The 19,886-nt window shown below is 38.2% G+C and overlaps 1 protein-coding gene across 1 annotated transcript in view; it reads right to left on the bottom strand.

Annotated features, from left to right (window-relative positions):
• KCNN2 (potassium calcium-activated channel subfamily N member 2) overlaps positions 1 to 19,886 on the bottom strand; it is a 143,508-nt gene that overhangs the window by 84,315 nt on the left and 39,307 nt on the right. The window contains exon 3 of the mRNA XM_072840587.1: positions 17,768 to 18,186. Coding sequence (XP_072696688.1) covers positions 17,768 to 18,186 — 419 coding nt within the window. The remainder of the gene's footprint in view (positions 1 to 17,767; positions 18,187 to 19,886) is intronic.

Genomic DNA, 19,886 nt, shown 5'->3' with positions numbered 1-19,886 from the left:
CCTAAGTATGTTGGTTCACTAGTAACCATAACTCAGGATCTCCTCCTTTCCAACAATCTATAAAAAGGAAATATAATATATGCTTAAATCAAGAACATCCAGGGCTATGTGCAAAACAGATTGGAAGGTGGTTAAGACAACTTAAGGCTGTACTGGAAAGGTACAGAAGTCTTCAGCATTCAAAAAATGAACTTGTTTTGGGAAAGACATGTGATGCAATTTTAAGTCACATCCCACCTGTCTTAAATATGAAAAATGTATCCATCCAAAACGTTGGGGAAGGAAAGGGGAATATTATTTCTACGTTGCTTGAAAACTGCAATGAAACAACAGTCCTCTGAGGCCAGAGCAGCCTCAGCTGAAAGGAGATGAATCTACAGGCACTATGAAGGATCAAATGGAGTGAGGAAGGGAGGAGGAGGGGTGGTGATGTGACGATCATATGAAATTCTTACCAGGCAACAATGCCACTGAAGTTTTTGGATCATCTATAAAAAATGTTGTGTGAGCAATTTCTTAATATAAAATGTTGCCACAATCATGACATTGTTCCAGATGTCTGGTACCTTTGCTAAATTACAGCTTCCTCCTTTCCACTCTTCTGAAGGATAAGCATTATGTTGATGGAAATGGCAGCAATGCTTACAAGACATAGCAAGCAAACCTCATGAAAGGACAGTAAAGATGCATCTAAGAAAATCAAATGGGAATTATTTTAATGTCTTGCTGGTCAATTCCTCCCATGTTAAGCAACATAAACTAATTTGATAGGAACCATACTGAATTCAGAAGCAGAGACCATAGGACCAAGACAATTGTGGTATTTTATGATGCTATTTCATTACATAACAGACATAAAGGCTGTTTCACCTTGAAAGTGCCAAGACTAAGCAGCATGGAGTCACTGCTTTACCCACAGCTCAGCGTACATGTTGTGGAGAACAACACTGCAAAGAAGACTTTAGATTATTTTCCTGGTCAAAGGAAAGTCGTTCTGCCAATGTTCAATGACTTTTGAAAGCTTTGGTTCTAAATCCATCCTAAGATCTGCTCCTCTACCACTTCCAGATTAGATTTCTTAGTGACTTAGTGTTCCTACTGATGTTACCCAAGTCAGTGAAGTCAGAACCAAGAGTCCTCCAATAGGTCAGGGCCCTTCTTCCATATCTTGCTGCATTAGCTTTAGGTGGATAGAGGAGGTAGTCCTTATTTAACATATATGAAAAATGAGTTCTATTGGGTTCTAGATAGAGCTACTCCATATAGCTTAGGTCACATGTTATGTTAACATCCATATGACACTCATGCCTATCACTTGAGCCAATGTCAATGTTTCTTCCTTGGTCACCCCAGTACTTTAATATTTAGTCATTAAATATATTATAACGGCTGATAAAAAAAACCCTCCTCATTTAAGCTATGACAAATAGAAATTCATCGCCTGAACCTCACAGTAAAATTAGAATTTAAGTAAAACTGGATGAAGGGCCATGAAATAAACTCTAATGTTATCTTTCAAATAACCCACTTGGAAACCCCTGCACTGCTGTAGGGATATCTTACTTGAGATATGACTGTATGAGGAATTAAACCTGATGAAGCTCATGATGCTCTTTTTCAGAAGGCTGTCTTTGGGATTCTCTGAAGTTCTTCAGACCATGTTCAGCAGCACTTGCTGTGTGCATTTCCAGCAAGAGCAATGTTAGGTTACATATTACTATTAATGAGACTTTCAGGAAGTACCCATGGCACTAAATACACTGTGGGACTCAATGGACTGAGTTAAGTGACAAGGAGACAACAACAGTAATTTTAGAATAGTAGGTTTTGAGAAGGAAAAGATGGAATGCTACCTTAGGTGTGCTCATGTCATCTGCATTTTTCTCTGCACTGCTCTATCACTAATGTCACTTCAGGATGGGGTTCCCTCTGTCCTCCCTTTGCAAATCCTGGTTAGTGACTATAACACACAGATGCTGAAAGCCCACAAAGCAAAACACAAGATAAAAGACTGAAAAATTCTGTCAGGAGTCTATGTGCTCCAACAGAGTAAATAAAAATACTGAACACTGAAAAGGGTTTCAAGCAGTGCCGTATCATGCCTGTTACATTTCTGCGAGGTCTTCTGCCTGTCAGTTTAGCATATTATGAAGATTTCAGATTTCCAAGACCAATGTGCCTGCAGTCTTCAAAAATTAAGCAAGTAGCCACAGCACTAAGGCAAGAAAAAGAAATAAAAGGCATGAAATTGGAAAGGGAGAAGTAAAACTGCCACTATTTGCAGACCACAGACAGAAACCCTGAAGTCTCCATCAGAAAAAATGTTAGAACTAATAAATGAATTCAGTAAAGTAGCAGGACATAAAATCAATAAACAAAAATCTGTGGCATTTCTGTATACTAACAATAAGCTGTCAGAAAAAGAAATTAAGAAAGCAATCCCAATTATAATCACATAAAAAAGAATAAAATACTGAGGAATAAATTTAAGCACAGGGATGAAAGGCTTGTACACTGACAACTTTAAAAAACTGATGAAAGAAAGTCAAGACACAAATAAATGGAAAGACATACCATGCTATGAACTGGAAGAATCAATATCATTAAAATGTCTATCCAGCTCAAAGCAATCCACAGAGTCAATGCAATCCCCACTAAAATTCCAATGGCATTTTTCAGAGAACTGAAACAAATTATTATAAAATGTGTATGGAACCACAAAAATTCCCAAGTAGCCAAATCAATCTTGAGAAAGAAGAACAAAGCTGGAGGTATCAGGCTTCCTGATGTCAAACTACACTATAGTTATATTAAAACAGTAAGTTTTGGGCATAAAAACAGACACTAAGATCAATGAAACAAAATTGAGAGCACAGAAATAAACCTGCACATATATGGACAATTAATTTATGACAAAGGGCCAAGAACATACAATAGGGAAACGATAGTATGTTTAACAAATGGTACTGGGAAAACTGGACAACTGCATGCAAAGAAATGAAATGGATCACCACCTTATACCATACACAAAAATGAACTCAAAAAAGATTAAAGACTTAAATGTAAGACCTGATAACATTAAATTCCTAGAAAACAAAAGCAGTAAGCTGCTTGACATGTATCTTAGTGATATGTTTGTGGATCTGACTCCAAAAGCAAGGAAGACAAAAGCAATAATAAACAAATGGGACTGCATCAAACTAAAAACCTTCAGTACATTGAGGAAAAACGTCATCAAGATGAAAAGACAACCTACTGTATGGGAGAAGATACTTATAAATCATATATCCAAGAAAATGTTAACATCTAAAATATATAAAGAACTCATACAACTCAATAACTTAAAAAAAAAAAACCCTGATTAAAAAGTGGGCAGAGGGCAGCCCAGGTGGCTCAGTGGTTTAGCGCTGCCTTCAGCCCATGGTGTGATCCTGGAGACCCAGGATCGAGTCCCACGTCAAGCTCCCTGCATGGAGCCTGCTTCTCCTTCTGCCTGTGTCTCTGCCTCTCTGTGTCTCTCATGAGTAAATAAATAAAATCTTAAAAAAAAAGTGGGCAGAGATGTGAATAGACATATTTTCCAAAGAAGACATACAGATGGCCAACAAACACATAAAAAGGTGTTCAACTTCCTTAATCATTAGAGGAATGCAAATCAAAAAGCACAATGATATCACAAAGATGTCATTTCCCATCATTAGAATGACTACCAAAAATATAAGAAATAAATGTCAGAGAGCATGTGGAGAGAAGGGAACCCCAATGCACTGTTGGGAGGAATGTAAATTGGTGTAGTCATTCTGGAAAACAATACGGAAATTCCTTAAAAAATAAAGAATGGATCTCCCATATGATGCAGCTTTAGGGTCTTTATTCGAAGAGCATGAAAACACTAATTTGAAAAGATATATGCACTTTTATATTCACTGCAGCATTATTTACAATAGTCAAAATATGAAAACAACCTAAGTATTCATCAACAGATGAATGGATAAAGAAGGTGTGGTATATACATATGCAATGGAATTTTACTCAGCCATAAACAGGAATGAAATCTTGCCATGTGCAACCACATGGATGAGCCTTGAAGGTATTATGCTAGGTAATGGAGAAAGACAAATACCATACGACTTCACTAATATGTGGAATCTTGAAAAAACAAATGAGCTAACAACAACAACAACAACAACAAAAAATACAAAAACAAACTCAAACACAGAACAGATCGGCAGTTACCAGAGGGGAAGGGGATTGTGGAGTGGGTGATATGAGTGAAGGGGGTCAACTGTACAGTGACAAATGGTAACTAGACTTTTGGTGGTGATCACTGTGTAATGCACAGTTGTCTAATTATAATGTTGCATATCTCAAACTTATGTAATGTTACATACCAATGTTGACTAAAAGAAAAAAAATTCAGCAAGTGCTATTTTTGCCCCAGCTTCAAAGAAATTTTAAATTAACACAGAGTTGCTCATTAAGCTTTGTTAACTTACTAAATAGTAAAACTCTAATTGCTTTCAAATGAACCAGTTTCTAGAAGATACTAAAATCAAGACATTAGAATTTTTTCCCCATTTAAGATACATTATTCCCATGGGAAGTATTCTTTACGTCTCTTGGAGAGTTAAACTCATGACATGAAGTCACTCATGAAGCATTAGTAGTCAGCCCTCTATTGTTCTGATGGGCACACATCTGTGCAGAAACACTCACCTCGCAAGTCCTCATGGAGTGATAGTAATTGTCACTGCTCTTGATCTGATAGAACTAGAAGACTCGTAAGATGTTACAAGACCCATGCATTAAAGGTTTCTGGGCCCGCTGGGATCAAGATGTTACTAGACATGGTCTTTATCCTTGCAGTTTGATTCAAGCAGGGCTTTGTATCCTCATTGGTACAGCGTGGAGAATACCCTAGGCATTCAATACTTTGACACTGGAGAAAATTCATCCCCTCACCTAGCCAGGATCAGATGAAAGTTTGGAGCATGTTATGCTAGTGACCCAGGACGTCAATAGTCTTCCTGTTCTTCTTCAAGACCACACCAACCTGCCTATCATGGCACCTGCATCCTATCTACCATACAACTGCATACCTATCCAGAACACCTGCCCCATCACTATATGTGCCAATGACAGGATTCCAGGGGACACAGTAGGTGAACGGTAGATGAGAAGAGGAAGAAAAGCTATCAGTCCATAAAAAACGAAGAATCTTTAAACAGGAATACAAAACCTGACAGACTCTCAATTCACAGGGACATCCTGAGCTTCTTAGAACCGAAAGAACCAAAGCAGGACTGCCTGGGTGGCTTAGTGGTTGAGCATCTGCCTTTGGCTTAGGGAGTGATCCTGGGTCCTGAGATCAAGTCCCACATCAGGCTCCCCTCGAGGAGCCTGTGTCTGCACCTCTATCTCTCATGAATAAATAAATAAAATTTTTACAAAAAAAAAAAAAAAAAAAGAACCAAGGCAAAAATGCCTTACCATCCACTAGAAAGCCCAGTAGGCAAACGAGAAAAATAACAGTACTAAATCTAAGAATACTCGTTCCTTTTCAGAAAATACACCCAGTAAGCCAGATTTCTAAGGGCTGGCCATCACTAAGCCAGATTAAAATTACTGACCAAAGCTGATCTTTCTGTATTGGATGTTTTGTTTTGTGATGCTTTCTGGGACAAAAGCATAAAATTACCTCCAAATAATAATAAGTGGAGATTCAGGATGATTCTCCATAAATACCTAACCCAGCTTTGGTTTTGTTAAAAACAGAGAGCTTATGATCACTAAAATGCCCAATCACATGAAATATTAGGAACCTTTTACCTAAGTCAGGAAAGTTATTAAATTTAACTTTTCACTCTGATCACTGCCAAAAGGTATTTTCTTCCAATCCAGCTTGATCTGAATACTTTGTGCCTTACTTCGTGGCTTTCATATTTACAGACCAGACCATGATTCTTACATGAAGGTTTCATAAGAAGTTCTAAAGCCCTGACACTAGATATCACAAAGTCTGCAAAAATTTATTTTTAAATTGTATCCTCGTCTGTTAGACTATTCAGTACAATTCTGTTAAGCTAAAATGGCACTCCTTACATAACACAGAAAGCTTTTAGAATATTAAATCTATGATGAACAATAGATATTAGGAGTGGCTACTCGAAAATCTCTTGGCTCCTGAGCCAATGTGGAAAACTGAATGTCAGATATCAATTGCCACTTCCCTGTGAGTTGTACTATGATATCCTGTCACTCTGATACAAAGCACACTATGAAGAAAATCAATCAATGGTCATCAGGTCAGGCAGCCCATGGCTAGAGCATCACTCTTCCAAAGACATGACACCAGACTGTCATAGAATTCAGTGAGGTCACATAAAGGGGCAGGAGGAGGAGCTTGGTTTTTAACAATCTTTAGCTGTATCTCTAAAATGGGGTCACACCTGTCACAGACATTTACCCTTGGTCATGAAGATACCTGTAGATCATTTAAAACAAATTACTGCCTAAATTGGGAAGAAAATAAAAGAATTTTAAATATCCCCATTAGAAGCAAGTCAAGAACCTAAGGATTAAAGTGATAGATGCTCTCTGGACTTCCGTTTTCACAGTGACTACCATCATCACAGTGATGCAAGACCTGGACAGATATTTTTCAATTCAGGTTGAATAAACAATGTGCCTTGTTCTTTCCTCACTTTCCTGTAACTAGCAAATGGTAGATACCAGAAACACAAGGCTTTGGGGTAGCAAAAGGCAGCAAGGAGAAGCATACAAAAGCAGAAAAACTTAACAAGGGAGTGTAGCCTTTTCAAAGAGTTCACCATAGCTCCCTGGGTGTGTGTAGCTGGCTTTTTATCCCTTTGGCTTTCTTTTTTTTCTTTTTTTTTTCCCCCTTTGGCTTTCAGAGGCAAAGCAAGACTGCTTTAGTGAAAGGCAAATATGCATGGCTTCAGAAAACCACAGCATTCAAAAAACACATGAATGAAAATGGAAAGACAAGCTGCAGAAAATATTTGCAAATCATACATCTGAGAAAGGCCCAGTAATCAGAATATAGAAAGTTCTTACAATGTAGTAAGACAAATGACCCAGTGTAAAAATGGGCAAACGCTTTAGATGTTTTGCTGAAGAAGGTACACAAATGGCAAATGATCACATGAATGGTGTTGGCCATCACTGGTCATTGGAGAACTGCAAGTTATCACTACAATAAGGTACTATGTTGCACTCACTAGAATGGTTATAAGATTATAGAAATAAATATATGTGTGCATGTGGAGATGACCCACAGTGTTGTCAAAGCTGTGTGATAAGAAGTGGAACCCTCACAGAGGCTTGATTTCTGGCAGGAAGGCAAGATGGTGTGGGCCACTTCTAGATGTCTCCCTAAGAAAAATAAAACCTGTCTTTCAGAGACTTCTGTGCACAAGTTCACAGTGAGTCTAGCCATCACAGCCTCCAAGCAGGAAACCTTCTAAAAGTATATCAACTGGTGAATGAGTGGACAAAGTGTGGCATATCCTTATAATGAAATACTACTTGTCAATATAAAGCAAACTCAATGCAATGACAGGAATGAACATCAAAATCTTTAAGCAAGATCAAAGAAAACACTACATATTATCTGATTCCATATCTATAAAATGCTCAGAAAAGCAAGTCTATGGAGACACACAATATAACAGTACTTGCCTGGAACCAGAGGAGCAGAGACTTCATGCAAACGAGAACAAGGGGTCTTTTGGGGGGTGATGAAGCTTTTAAACCTCAACAGAGGTTAGGGCACTGCGTGGGTTAAACGTCTGACTTTGGCTCAGAGTATGATCCTGGAGTCTTGGGATTGAGGCTCCTGTCGGGCTCCCCACAAGGAGCCTGCTTCTCCCTCTGCCTATGTCTCTGCCTCTGTGTGTCTCTCATGAATAAATAAAATCTTAAAAACAAATAAAGGAGAATAAATAATTTAAAAAACTCAACAGAGGTGATGGTTGTATAGTTCTCAACGCTTACTAGGAAATGACTGAAATAGACACTTAAAATAGGTATAGAAGTTATATCTCAATAAAGTTGTTAAAAAAATGGAAGAATGACAAAAATCCTCTTTTCTTCTTACATTTTCACGAAAAATATGGTGAAACTCTGCATGAGGTTGGTTTTTTTTTTTTAATTCCTTTACTTATTCACCAAGCATTTCTTAAATAATGACCATGTTCTCAAAATGGCTTTGACTCTACCACCATACTAAGTTAAAGTATCTGAAGATTGGGCCTTTTCTGATTAGCCTAGGAATTTGTCAGTGATCAGACTATTAATCCATGGGCTTTTGAATCAGGGACAAAACAGGGCTGGATATGGTAGGGTGGGAGATTTCAAGGATTGCCATTCCCCTTTGTGAAGGCTAGGTATGGCTCTGCCTGGCTGGCAAGCACCAGAGAAACAGTTCATCCGGTACTTACTGGGGAGTCCAGCCAAGCATCCTATCCTGCCTGAACAACAGGAGGTGCTCTCTCCCCCATCACCAGCTCTGGGATATAATTCTAAAACCCACTTCATTTCCTAAATGGATAATCATAACATGAAGCAAGCCCATTAATATGTACTAAGGTTACAAAAGTTTAACATTATGATAGAAGGCAGATTTGTCCAAGCTCTGGAAATGCTCAAAATTTGTACATTTTATTGCTTATAAAGGCACTTTTCTTGTCACAAATTGCTTTTGTTGTTTTAATGTTATTTTGTCATAGACCACATTAAACATAAAGGATATAAATTTTAAAAAGAAAAAGGAATGTACAAAATCCTGCAGGCAAGTGGGGAAAAGTTGAATTTTCTCCAGTTGAGCCTTATACATGTTTAAGAAATATATTAATTTTCTTAAAGATAAAATAGCATGAAATGTCAGAGCATCTAGATTTAGACTTTATATTTTTTCTTTTTATCTGGCACAGTTATTCTGAAGCTCCAGCATGAGAAAGCTGCATAGGATTGCATACACACACCCAAATGTACTATGTGGATTTTCCAAAGTTAGTAGGCAATCAGGACCCATATTCTATAAAATCTGTACATCAGCATGAATGTCAGGATGGGGAGGACTATAATGAATTCACTATAAGACCTGTAAGGTTGGATTTCTGAGCTATTTTTGGCTTCATGTTTTTTGCTTGGTGTTTTGTTCTTGGGTTGGTTTGGATTTTTTGTTTTTTGTTTTGTTTTTTAGCTTGAATATAATCAATGCTGGTATTTTCAAACTGTACTTTTCAAAACAGGATCTCAAAGTATCTTGTCAACAAATATTAATTCTCATCGTTTTCTTGGGAGATTGATCCAAAAAAAAATCAAACAAACAAACCAACCAAATAAACAAAAAACAAAAACAAAAACAGAACACCAAATCATATCTATGGAGGAATGAAGAGAAAACTGAACTTGACAAAGTATTGGCTTTTTTTCCATAAGACTTTAATGATCAATTTATTTGGCAAACAGTATACTGAGCATTGATGCTTTCCAAGTCACAGATGCATGATGAATGCTTTCAAACTGTTGACTTTTATAACTTGAAAGGGCCCATTTTAAAGTTGTGACTCATTTATGAGTCCGAAAAGGCTATATCCGTATGTATGAATCAGACTCTGGAAGTCTAAGTTTATAAAGTAATACATTACCATCAACTACAAATTACAAATCCATTGATGAAATGCTTATAGTTTACTTAGCAACAGCTGAAACTTTAAGTGGTAAGAAATAATCTAATTATCCAGTACACCGTGATTAATCAAGGTATCAGCAGGATGCTTCCCCAGCATTGCAATGGCTATTTATGACTACTTTCACAACTACTGAAGAAACTCGATCCCAAGTAACATGCTTCCAATTTAAGGAAATCAACAGAAAATAAAGCATTTCTGATGGTCAAAGTTTGAAAAAGTGTAGACCTCCCAGTGAGTCTCCTAAAAATATAAAATAAAATCATGGATGGCAGATCAAGAAAGCAAGCTAACATTCGAAAACATAGCTCCCTATTTCACATTTCCCTGTGGTTGATCCTATATAAATAATTTTTTGAAATAAATAGAGCAAGTGAGATTCAGATGCCATTTATTTATTCCTCCTTGAAAAACTGGCTTATATCATATTAAAAAAAACAAAACAAAAAACAAACTAAAACTCCTTTGAAATGAGGAAGTTCAAAATTAGAATCCAGATCATTTAAACATTCTAAATAGTTTATCACCTATTAAAAACTGAAGTTGTTTTATTCAAAATCATGCTCTATAAAGAAGTCAAAAATGTCTGAGTTTAGAAGAACAGATTCACATCTGGTTACAAAAAAGTAACCAAAACAATCCTGACTTAATTTTCTAAATGTCAATAATGACCTTGCAGGAAGAAGGGTATATTCACGTTAACTTTAGTATGTACAAAAATGACAGGGTATTCAGGACCCATATGGAATGGAAAGTGGAACCCGAAATCATATATCCTTTATGAAGTGGTGCTAAAATTGGCTCTTCTCATCCTGCAAGGGCTTTCCTTATCGACTCCTTCGTTAATACTGATGTTGGAAGACATAACAAATCCTTGTGTTAAAAGCAGCTATTTTATATAAAGTTTATGTTGGATACAATTTTATTATGGGACATAATTTGACTATAATATTCCACAATATACTATTATAATAAGGGAATTTCAGCTGCATTTCAGAAATCATTTTGGCATTAAATTTCATTTCAGGCAATTAAAAAAATGCAACGTAGGAGACTATTAGTGACAATTTTCTTAATTATTTTAAAAACTTAACTAAGAAAAAAGAGAAATCTTATGTGATTAATGCAAGAAATAAAACATATTTTTAAAACATATATTTAAGACTGAATAATAGATTCTAAACACAACTAAAACTCCATTCCTCAGTTGTCTTTGATAATTTTGTCTTTGATAATTTGAAAAAATAAATACTGATTTTATAATATATATTGTTATATTATAAAAATAAATATTTCTATATAATAAATACTTATTACCTATATTTATCTATTAGTTTTGAATGGTGAAAAGAGTTTATTCTTAATCTGCCTAAAATGCAGTTTAGTTTATGAGAAGCTCTACAAAACTACTTCCATTGTTCATTTCTCCAATTTTCCCACTTGGGAAAAGAGCAAACCATTCTAAAGCCATTTTGAGAAGCCTTTTCATCTTAACTAATGCACACTAGTTAAGGCATACTTAAGCACTCTCAAAGATAAAGCAATGAGATAAATAAGAACAGCCAATTTAGGAGTATCTGGGTGGCTCAGTCAGTTAAGCACCCATCTCTTGGTTTTGGCTCAGGTCATGATTTCAGGGTTGTGAGACTGAGCCCCATGTTGGGCTCTATGTTCAATGTGGAGTCCGCTTGAGATTCTTTCCCTCTCCCTCTGCTCCTCCCCCTGACGCTCATAGGCATGCTCACTCTCTCTCTCCAAAATAAATAACATCTTAAAAAAACAACACAGTGAATTTACCTGACCATGAATGTCTTAACTAAATTAATCTTTTCTAACAACAAATAGGACCAAGCATCTGACATTTGTACATTTTTACGTTATTATTACAGATTGTTTGTGTCTGTTTCTTTCCATGGTAATACTGCCACCAAGGTCCCCAGCTCCCCACGCTTTACCCTTTCTTTCTGTCCATCCCAAACTCAGCCCCCACCTCCACATTATAAGACTTGTAGAAATCAGGAAAATAATATTGTGCAGAAAGTTAAAATGCCTTTCCATCTCTGAAACTTCAGTTACTGATATGTGCCAACTCTGGTTCCCAGATGTGGCCAAGTCAACGTTCCTTTCCTTGCCTGGATACATCCAAAGTACATACACATATAAAGTCTTCTGGGAACCCTTATAGGAGAAAAGAAAAAAAACAAAACAGAGCAAAACACTTTCCTTTGTGTAACACAGCCCCGGCCCACAGTATCCTATCCTACCCCTTTGCAAAATAGTTTCCTCAAAACCATGTCCAGTGAAGCACACACTTGCTTTGAATGCTCACCCATGCTCTTCACCAAAACAGTGAAGCCTCAAAAAGTCAAAATGGGATAATTCCCAGCTTTCAGGACCCCAAGCTATGGGGTTCAGACTTCCTGTAAAACATAAATGTTCCTGAAAGTTCTCTTGATACATCTGATTCAATGCTGTGGTCTATGTCTGCAAGACCAAAAAAAATAATTTTAACAGCATCAGGTCATACTTTATGGGTTGTTTTATAAGAAAGTGTTCTTTCCAGGCTTGAGATCCACCTCAACATAAAGCCAAAACAAAACCAGAGAGAGAAGGGACACTGGTCTGGGGCAGCCTCCACAACAAATGTAGGCTATAGACATAATGTCATATACTTGCCACTCAGCTTCTTCCTGCCTTCCACAGAAGAGGGGGTTAGGGGTAGGAGAAGGGAAGGAGAGAAATAAAACAAAAAAGGAGTTTTTATTTCTTACAGGTAAATCAAAAGTACATGATCTGTCAGGAAAAGTAATACCACCAGGAAGAGAAACATCCTACAGGATGTCCTCCTCATCAGTACACAACATTTTTTCAGAAACCTCTAAATGTGCTATGCTCTGTGGAAGGAGAGGGATAGGTCTGTGAAACAAACTTCTCCCAAGAGCCATGTGCTTCTCTCTCTCTCAAAAGCTCCCTCTTTTAACCATTTTCTTAAAAAGATTTATTTATTTATTTATTTGAGAGAGAGAGAGAGAGAGTGCACACATGATGAGGGGAGGGGAAAGGGAGAGAGAATCTTAAGCAGACTCCAAGCCAAGTATGGAGTCCAATGCAGGGCTTGCTTGATCCCAGGACCCTAAGATCATGACCTGTGCCAAAATCAAAAGTCAGCTGCTTACCCAATTGAGGCACTCAGGTGTCCTAAAAGCTTCCTCCTTATAAAAAATATTGCTAAACTTGTTCTAATTTACTAAGAAGAGAATTTCTATGAAGGTATGAATCCTCCTTTAATATGGAGAGAATAGTGGGGTTCATTCAAATCCAAATCCCAAACCAAAGAAATAGGAAAGCTGTGTTGTATGAAGTACTGCAAATTTAACAAGAAGGAAGGAAGGAAGGAAGGAAGGAAGGAAGGAAGGAAGGAAGGAAGGAAGGAAGGAAGGAAGGAAGGAAGGAAGGAAGGAAGGAAGAAGGAAGGAAAACATTTAAGGAAGGGTAAGATGTGAATGACATCTATCAAAATCAACTTTGTAAAAAATAGGGCTAATTTCTTTTATTCTTTGTATCTTACAAGTTACTATCTGGAGATTTTGTGCAGCAAAATGGGAAATCAAATGAAAAACAAAGTGTAGAAAATCTACTATCACAACACTGGTTAATGATTTTATTTTCTTTTGCACATTTGTACAATTAGGAAATGTTACCTTTGGAAGAGGAAAGCCTATCGATCCATTTAGTTTGCAATGAAGCAATTAAGACAAAAAGAAGTGAGCTGGTTGGCCTGAAGGCACACAGCCCCTCCACTGCACCAGTGGAATGAAATCCCAGTGTCCCAGTCCACAGTCTGTTCTCCCTCCCTACCCTGCCATGCCACAGTATGTTCCCATTATGTAACTGCTGGCGACAGACTCTCAGTCTTCATATGAAATGGGCAGTTTCCACTTTCTAGTGTCTTTTTTTTTTTTTTTTTTTTATTTATTTATGATAGTTACAGAGAGAGAGAGAGAGGCAGAGACACAGGCAGAGGGAGAAGCAGGCTCCATGCACCGGGAGCCCGACGTGGGACTCGATCCCGGGTCTCCAGGATCGCGCCCTGGGCCAAAGGCAGGCGCCAAACCGCTGCGCCACCCAGGGATCCCTCTAGTGTCTTTTTATATGAACACAGGATTGGTCTTTCACTTAACAATCTCGGCATGTTAAAAAACATACATACTTTGTGCTGCTAGGAAAGTGTGGCACAGTTTGCCTTAGGCATTCTGAATGTAGTGAAGATGGGTTCAAACAGTTAAGATGGACCACTTTTGAAAAGAAAATGTATGGGATGTACACAGTTTTGAGGCCACTTATTTCTTGCCCTTGGGGAGCAGATGCACAAGGGACCACTCATACAAATGTACATACGGTTAAACTATGCTTTTACCCCCAATGTAGTATTACCTTTAATTTTCAACTAAGAGTAGTTTTCATAAACTGGGTTTATCAACTAAGATTTTCCATATTTTTCCATATTTCCAGATTTTCCATATTCTTCAAACTTTATAGGTACATCCACTCCAGAAAATATCATAAGCCTCTAAATACCATGACAGCTAGCAAACAAAGCCCTACCATAAGGAGTCTACTTTTGTTTGAAAAGAAAACTTTAATCCTTCAAATGCCACACCTATGAAGAGGTCTAAAAAAGATTGAGATACTTGATATTAAAAACTAATCACTACAGAATTTCTTATCAAATAGGCAGCAGACTTAACAAATATGCTAACCTCAGCTCCCTCCCTAAACCCCATTAAAATGACGGTAAATAATTTTAAAAGAGACAAAGAGCACAAACGCATAAGGACAGCAAGAATGAGTTGTAAGACAGTATTAAGAGAGCTCAAAAGCCAATGGACACATAATCACTGACTTACCTGACTTGAGAAAGGAGAATTCTAGACCAGGAGTGGTAAAAAATCATGAAGCAACCATACTGGAATTGAGAACCAACCCCCTATCCCGCCCAAAGACTCAGTAATCTTTGGTACCAGTACCTCTGCAATTGGAGATTGGGACAGAGCTTTAAATGTGAGGACAGCTTCATATACCAGCCACATAAAAGCAGTTAGATACCTAGATTCCCTTCTCCAGTTTTTGTAACTATAGTACCTTTTGCCAACTGGCAAAAGCCTAGAAGTTTGTTGTCTGGAGAGGCAAAACACAAGGTCAGTGGGTTGACTGCAGAGTATCAAGCATCATAGGGAGTAGGCTACTCTACTACAACTAGGAAAACAAAGGTTCACAAATTAATGGTTGAGACCTCTTCTCTGCCCTTTCAGTTCACGGTATGCTCTCACCTAGGCTTATACTCTCAAGGCAGGACAGGAGAAGCAACTTCCCATGCCTGTCAGATTGCTCAGAGGAAACAGAAAATACATCAAGATACTAAAATTGGTGTTCTGTACCCGCCACCCCCAATGATCCTGTTGGAAAGCCCACAGTTGACAGCTTTTAGATTTGCACAGAAAGTTCCACTCACTCAGCTCTTGAGTGTTTCACTGTCAAGTATGAACAGACAGTTAGGTTACCTAGCTACTCAAGGAAAGCTAGAAGCCAAAACCAACAGAAAAATGAATCTTTGGGGGAAACAGTACATATACAAAGGGAAAAAAAATCTCAAAAATTATCATTAACATCTATGAACACATAATGTGTCTAAGAACAAAAGTACAATGCTATTTTCTTCAAAGGGGGGCACTTAGGGACCAAAAATGAGACACTGGAAATTCATATACATTAAAAAGAAATTAAATTCCAACAGAAAGCATGGAAGATAAGACTAAGGTTATCTCCCACAGACAGAGCAAAGACAGAAACAGAAAAGAATATAAGAAAGAAAACAGAGAAATTATAGAACTAATACAGGAGGGCTAATATCCACACAACAAAACAGAGGAACAAAAATCATTAAATAATTCAAGAAAACTTCCAAGAACTAAAGGACATTAATTCCAAGATTGAACAGGCCCATTAAATTCCCCACAGTCCTCCAGATTAAAACAGATTCACACCAATATGCATCCTGCTGCAACTGTAGAACACTGATTCCAAATTTCCAAGGAAAAAAAGGATAAAAAAAATGAGAATAGTAACAGACTGATGGATCCTGGATGCCAAAGGAAAATAAAGCCTTCAATATTCTGAGCAAAAGTGATTTCCAATCTAGAGTTTTATATCCAGCCCCATTATCAAAGAAGCAGTAAAGAAGAATGGCCATTATCTGCAAACTCCCAAAAAAATCTCTCCCCCCCCTCCATGCTACCTTTTCTTAAAAGCCACTGGAAGATGAATTCTGCCAAAAATGAAGAAAAGGTGGAAAAAAACAGAGAAATGGGGTTCGAGAAAAAAGGTACCCAACATACAAAGATGCCAGAGGAAATCCCCAGTGTGATAGACAAGCAGGTTAGAAGTCAAAATTGGTTTTCAAGGTGAAATTGACAGACTGTTCAATATACACGGATCTGGCCAAAGAATACTGACATAATCTGGAAGAATGTAGGAAAAATAAAAAGATGTGCAGAAAGAGCAAAATGTTAATAAGATACTACACACTGTTCAATCACAAATGCGGTTCACATCGTCATGTGGATGTGAGTGTGGAATGTAGAGCATTGTTTACATAACTTCTTGGGAAGAATCTTAAAAGTAGTATTTATGTGTGAAAACAAAAACCTCAACTTTCATAAAATACTAGATGAAAAACCTAGTAGTCGTAGCAAAATAAGCAATATTATTCAGAAATATGAAGAGTAATCACCAGAAAAAAAAAAAAAAAGACTAAAAGATCTTTGAGTGGTTGCTTCTGGAAAATCAAAATGGGGAAAGGGAATTGTAGGTTTACTATTTTTGCAACAATTCTCATACGGATATTTTTTCTTCATTAAACCATCTGTGTACCTGCATACCTTTGAACCTGCAAAAGCTAAATTTAAAAAAAAAAATCCAGTGGCTACAAAGAACATCCTAATATTTAACAGTTCTATAAACTACTAAATCGGTCCTAACTGTCTATTGCTAATTTCAACTTGAATTTTCTTAACCAAGGTCACATGAGGTTCTCCCCTCATTAGGACAGAGGTCCTCCTATTTATGTAACAAATCTATTTTTGTTTGTTTGCTAAATGGCAAACAAACTAATTTTTTAGTTTGATGCTACTACTAATTAATTCAGATTCACTGGATGGCTCCTAAATTCTGAGAATGTGTGTCTAGCTCTAAACCACCAGAGCATCTCAGACAATAAAACAAATACATACCTCCCCTTCTAACTGCTGAGCTCAATAAAAAACCAAGTATTATACCTATAAGCTCCTTATCAGTAATCAGGTGGACACTGTGTTAAATAAGCACTGCAATCAACAAACCACACTGAGGTATTTCCTAAAGTTCAGACAGCCCCAATCACCACATTTCCACTAGATTTCTGTCTCAACAATAATCCATACTATGACCAAAATGAATCAGTATTACCATTCAACAGACATTTCAAATAGAAATCTCCTATAAAATTCTTAGGTCTCCAAATTTTGACACCAATTATAAAGACAGCCCTCACTGAAAACTCATCAAATCAGAAAGATAAATACATAATCAGGGCACTTGGGTGGCTCCATTGGTTCAGCGTTTGACTCTTGATTTCAGCTCAGGTCATGTTCTCAGGGTTATGAGATCAAGCCCCGAGTAGGGCTCCATGCTGGGCATGGAGCCTGCTTAAGAGTCTCTCTCTCTCTCTCTCTCTCTCTCTCTCTCTCTCTCCCTCTGCCTCCCCAAAATTCACTGCCCTCCTCTCGCACTCTCTCCCTCTATTAAAAAAAAAAAGAAAGAAAGAAAAAAAGAAAGAAAGACATAATCATCAAGGCATTACCGTAAGCACAAATGTTAAGTAAAGTTTTGTCAGGCTCGTTTAAAACACCAGAGAACCCAACATTTTGAAGAATGAGTCACTGCATGCCTCTGGTCTGAAATGTGTTCTTCCTCCCACTTCCAAATCACGTTCCCAGGAAAAGAAACAAACTTACCTTTCACAAGCTCGGACAGTCCATGCGGCAATTATCCATAACGAGATACTAAACACCAAGAGTACAGTTCCTGGACAGATAGTCATTAGAGTCTTCATAACAAAACGGGTATTGAAGTTTATCTTATTCAGTGCTCCGATGCTTCGAGAGGAGGCATCGGTGAAAAGTTTGCTATGTAAGAGCATGACTCTGGCGATCAGATAGAGTCTTAAGAACATCGGTATAGATAAAATAATGTCCACATCGGCGGTGGTTGTGGATGGGGCATAGGAGAAGGCAAGCCGGGCCGTCCATGTGAATGTGTAATTCCCAGGTATGGGATGGATAGCACACACCAGTATTTCCAAGCAGATGAAGAAAATACGCTCATAAGTCATGGCTATTCTCCAGTCATCTGCTCCGTTGTCCACCATGAACAACTGAAAAAATAAAGTAGAAAGTCAGCTTCAGTATGGCATGAATGGTCTACAAGGGTTAGTGCAGAGTTGAAAGATACATAACGCATGACTCTTAGCGACTGTGGCGAGCTAACGGGTGTAAAATGCTTAAATGCTAGCCAGGGACGCTATTTTGAGAAAATGGTCTTGGCACGAAAGGACAACTGCATCTGGCAAAAACCGAAATGAGAAACTTGCTCCATGGGAGCTGAAATTATTCTGGGGTCGATGCTCCCGCAGGATTGGGTCAGTTACATCATTTTAAGAGAGGGGGTTTGGGGGCTGATGGGTACAGTGATCCTGCCTGGATGGAGCCGTACTGGACTTTGCCTTAGGAGGAATCTGTTCTCCTCATCAAGCGTCTGGATCTAACCCTTTCCTCATGTCTAACCATGTTCCAGGTGGGATCTATTTAAAGTGCCTCTGTGGTCAGCTGTAGCCTGTAATGCAACTGCACATGAGCGCCCTTACAGGAAATCTCATCTGCTTCGGGGACAAAATCACAAGGGACCACAGACAAATGGGGCAGAAACATTTCTTCCAGCTTCTCCACCTATTAGTCTACCTTCTCTTGTCTTCTCTTCTTCCTCAGCCTTCCCTTTGATTATTAACTCACTTCCAATCTTTCTTTAAAGATTCTTTTTTAGAAATTTCTAACACTCCTCACACCACAGTGAAAGAAAAAGGAAATAGATGTGTAAGTAGATAGAGAAAGAGACAGGCAGGCAGGGGGACAAGAAAAGGGACAGGAAAGAAAGTTTGCTGTCTTCCCTGGCTTCTCAGTAAACAGGTCCACCAGGCTCTGGGAGTCCGTAAACAACCAGAGGCATCTGGAACTGTGCGGTGACATTTCTGACTGCACAGTGACTTGTGGGGGCTCTGGCATTTAGAGCCAGGAAGCCAGGGGTGCCAACCACGCTGCAGTTCTGGGAGTCCCACGCACAAGAAGGACCTGTCTGCCAGAATGCCAGTGGCGCTCCCCCACTAAGAAAGATGACATATTCTGTGCCTTTTGGTAAGTAGGAGACTCTTGGGGAGCAGTAAGCAGAAAGCATGAGATGACAGTCACCCAAATGAGAACAGTGCCTCCTCAGGTAAATGAATCGCAAAGGAGGTGGGCAGAACAGGTCTGTTCCCTGGCTGGATCCCATGTACTCTGCTCTTCTAGAGTCAGGAAAGCCATCTTCCCATTTTGGCTACAAATTCTCATTCCAAGTTAATTAGTCTGCAGGGCAAGCTATTTCCCATGGTGCTAGTCCAACACTGCCATCGGTGGCACTTTGCAAGGACAGGAATCTGACAACAAAATTTACCTGGCACCTCGAGGAGGTGGATAACCAGCAGAATCTCTCATAAACATACCAAATTTTAACAAATTCAGTTAGATTGGGCAATATAATGGCTTGAGGCATATGCCTTTGTCAAAAGTTTTCATCTAGGGACCTTGCAATGTTTGACAAATGCTAATAAACATGGTATTTTTCCAGTTTCCAGTAAAGAAACAGATCACAAACACAGAGCAGGCCAAGTGGGCTATAGAAATATCCTTGCTCAGTCTCGCCACTTCCAATAGCTCGTTGGCATAAAGGAATAATATATACAAAAAGACTGTACTGATATAATGGTGGGAACCTGCTCAGCTTTGCACCAGTGAGTGTTTACTGGGTACTGTATAACTCTAA

The sequence above is a fragment of the Canis lupus genome, chromosome 10, assembly GCF_048164855.1.
Source record: "Canis lupus baileyi chromosome 10, mCanLup2.hap1, whole genome shotgun sequence".
NCBI lineage: Eukaryota > Metazoa > Chordata > Mammalia > Carnivora > Canidae > Canis > Canis lupus.
This window is presented reverse-complemented; position numbering and strand designations above follow the sequence as displayed.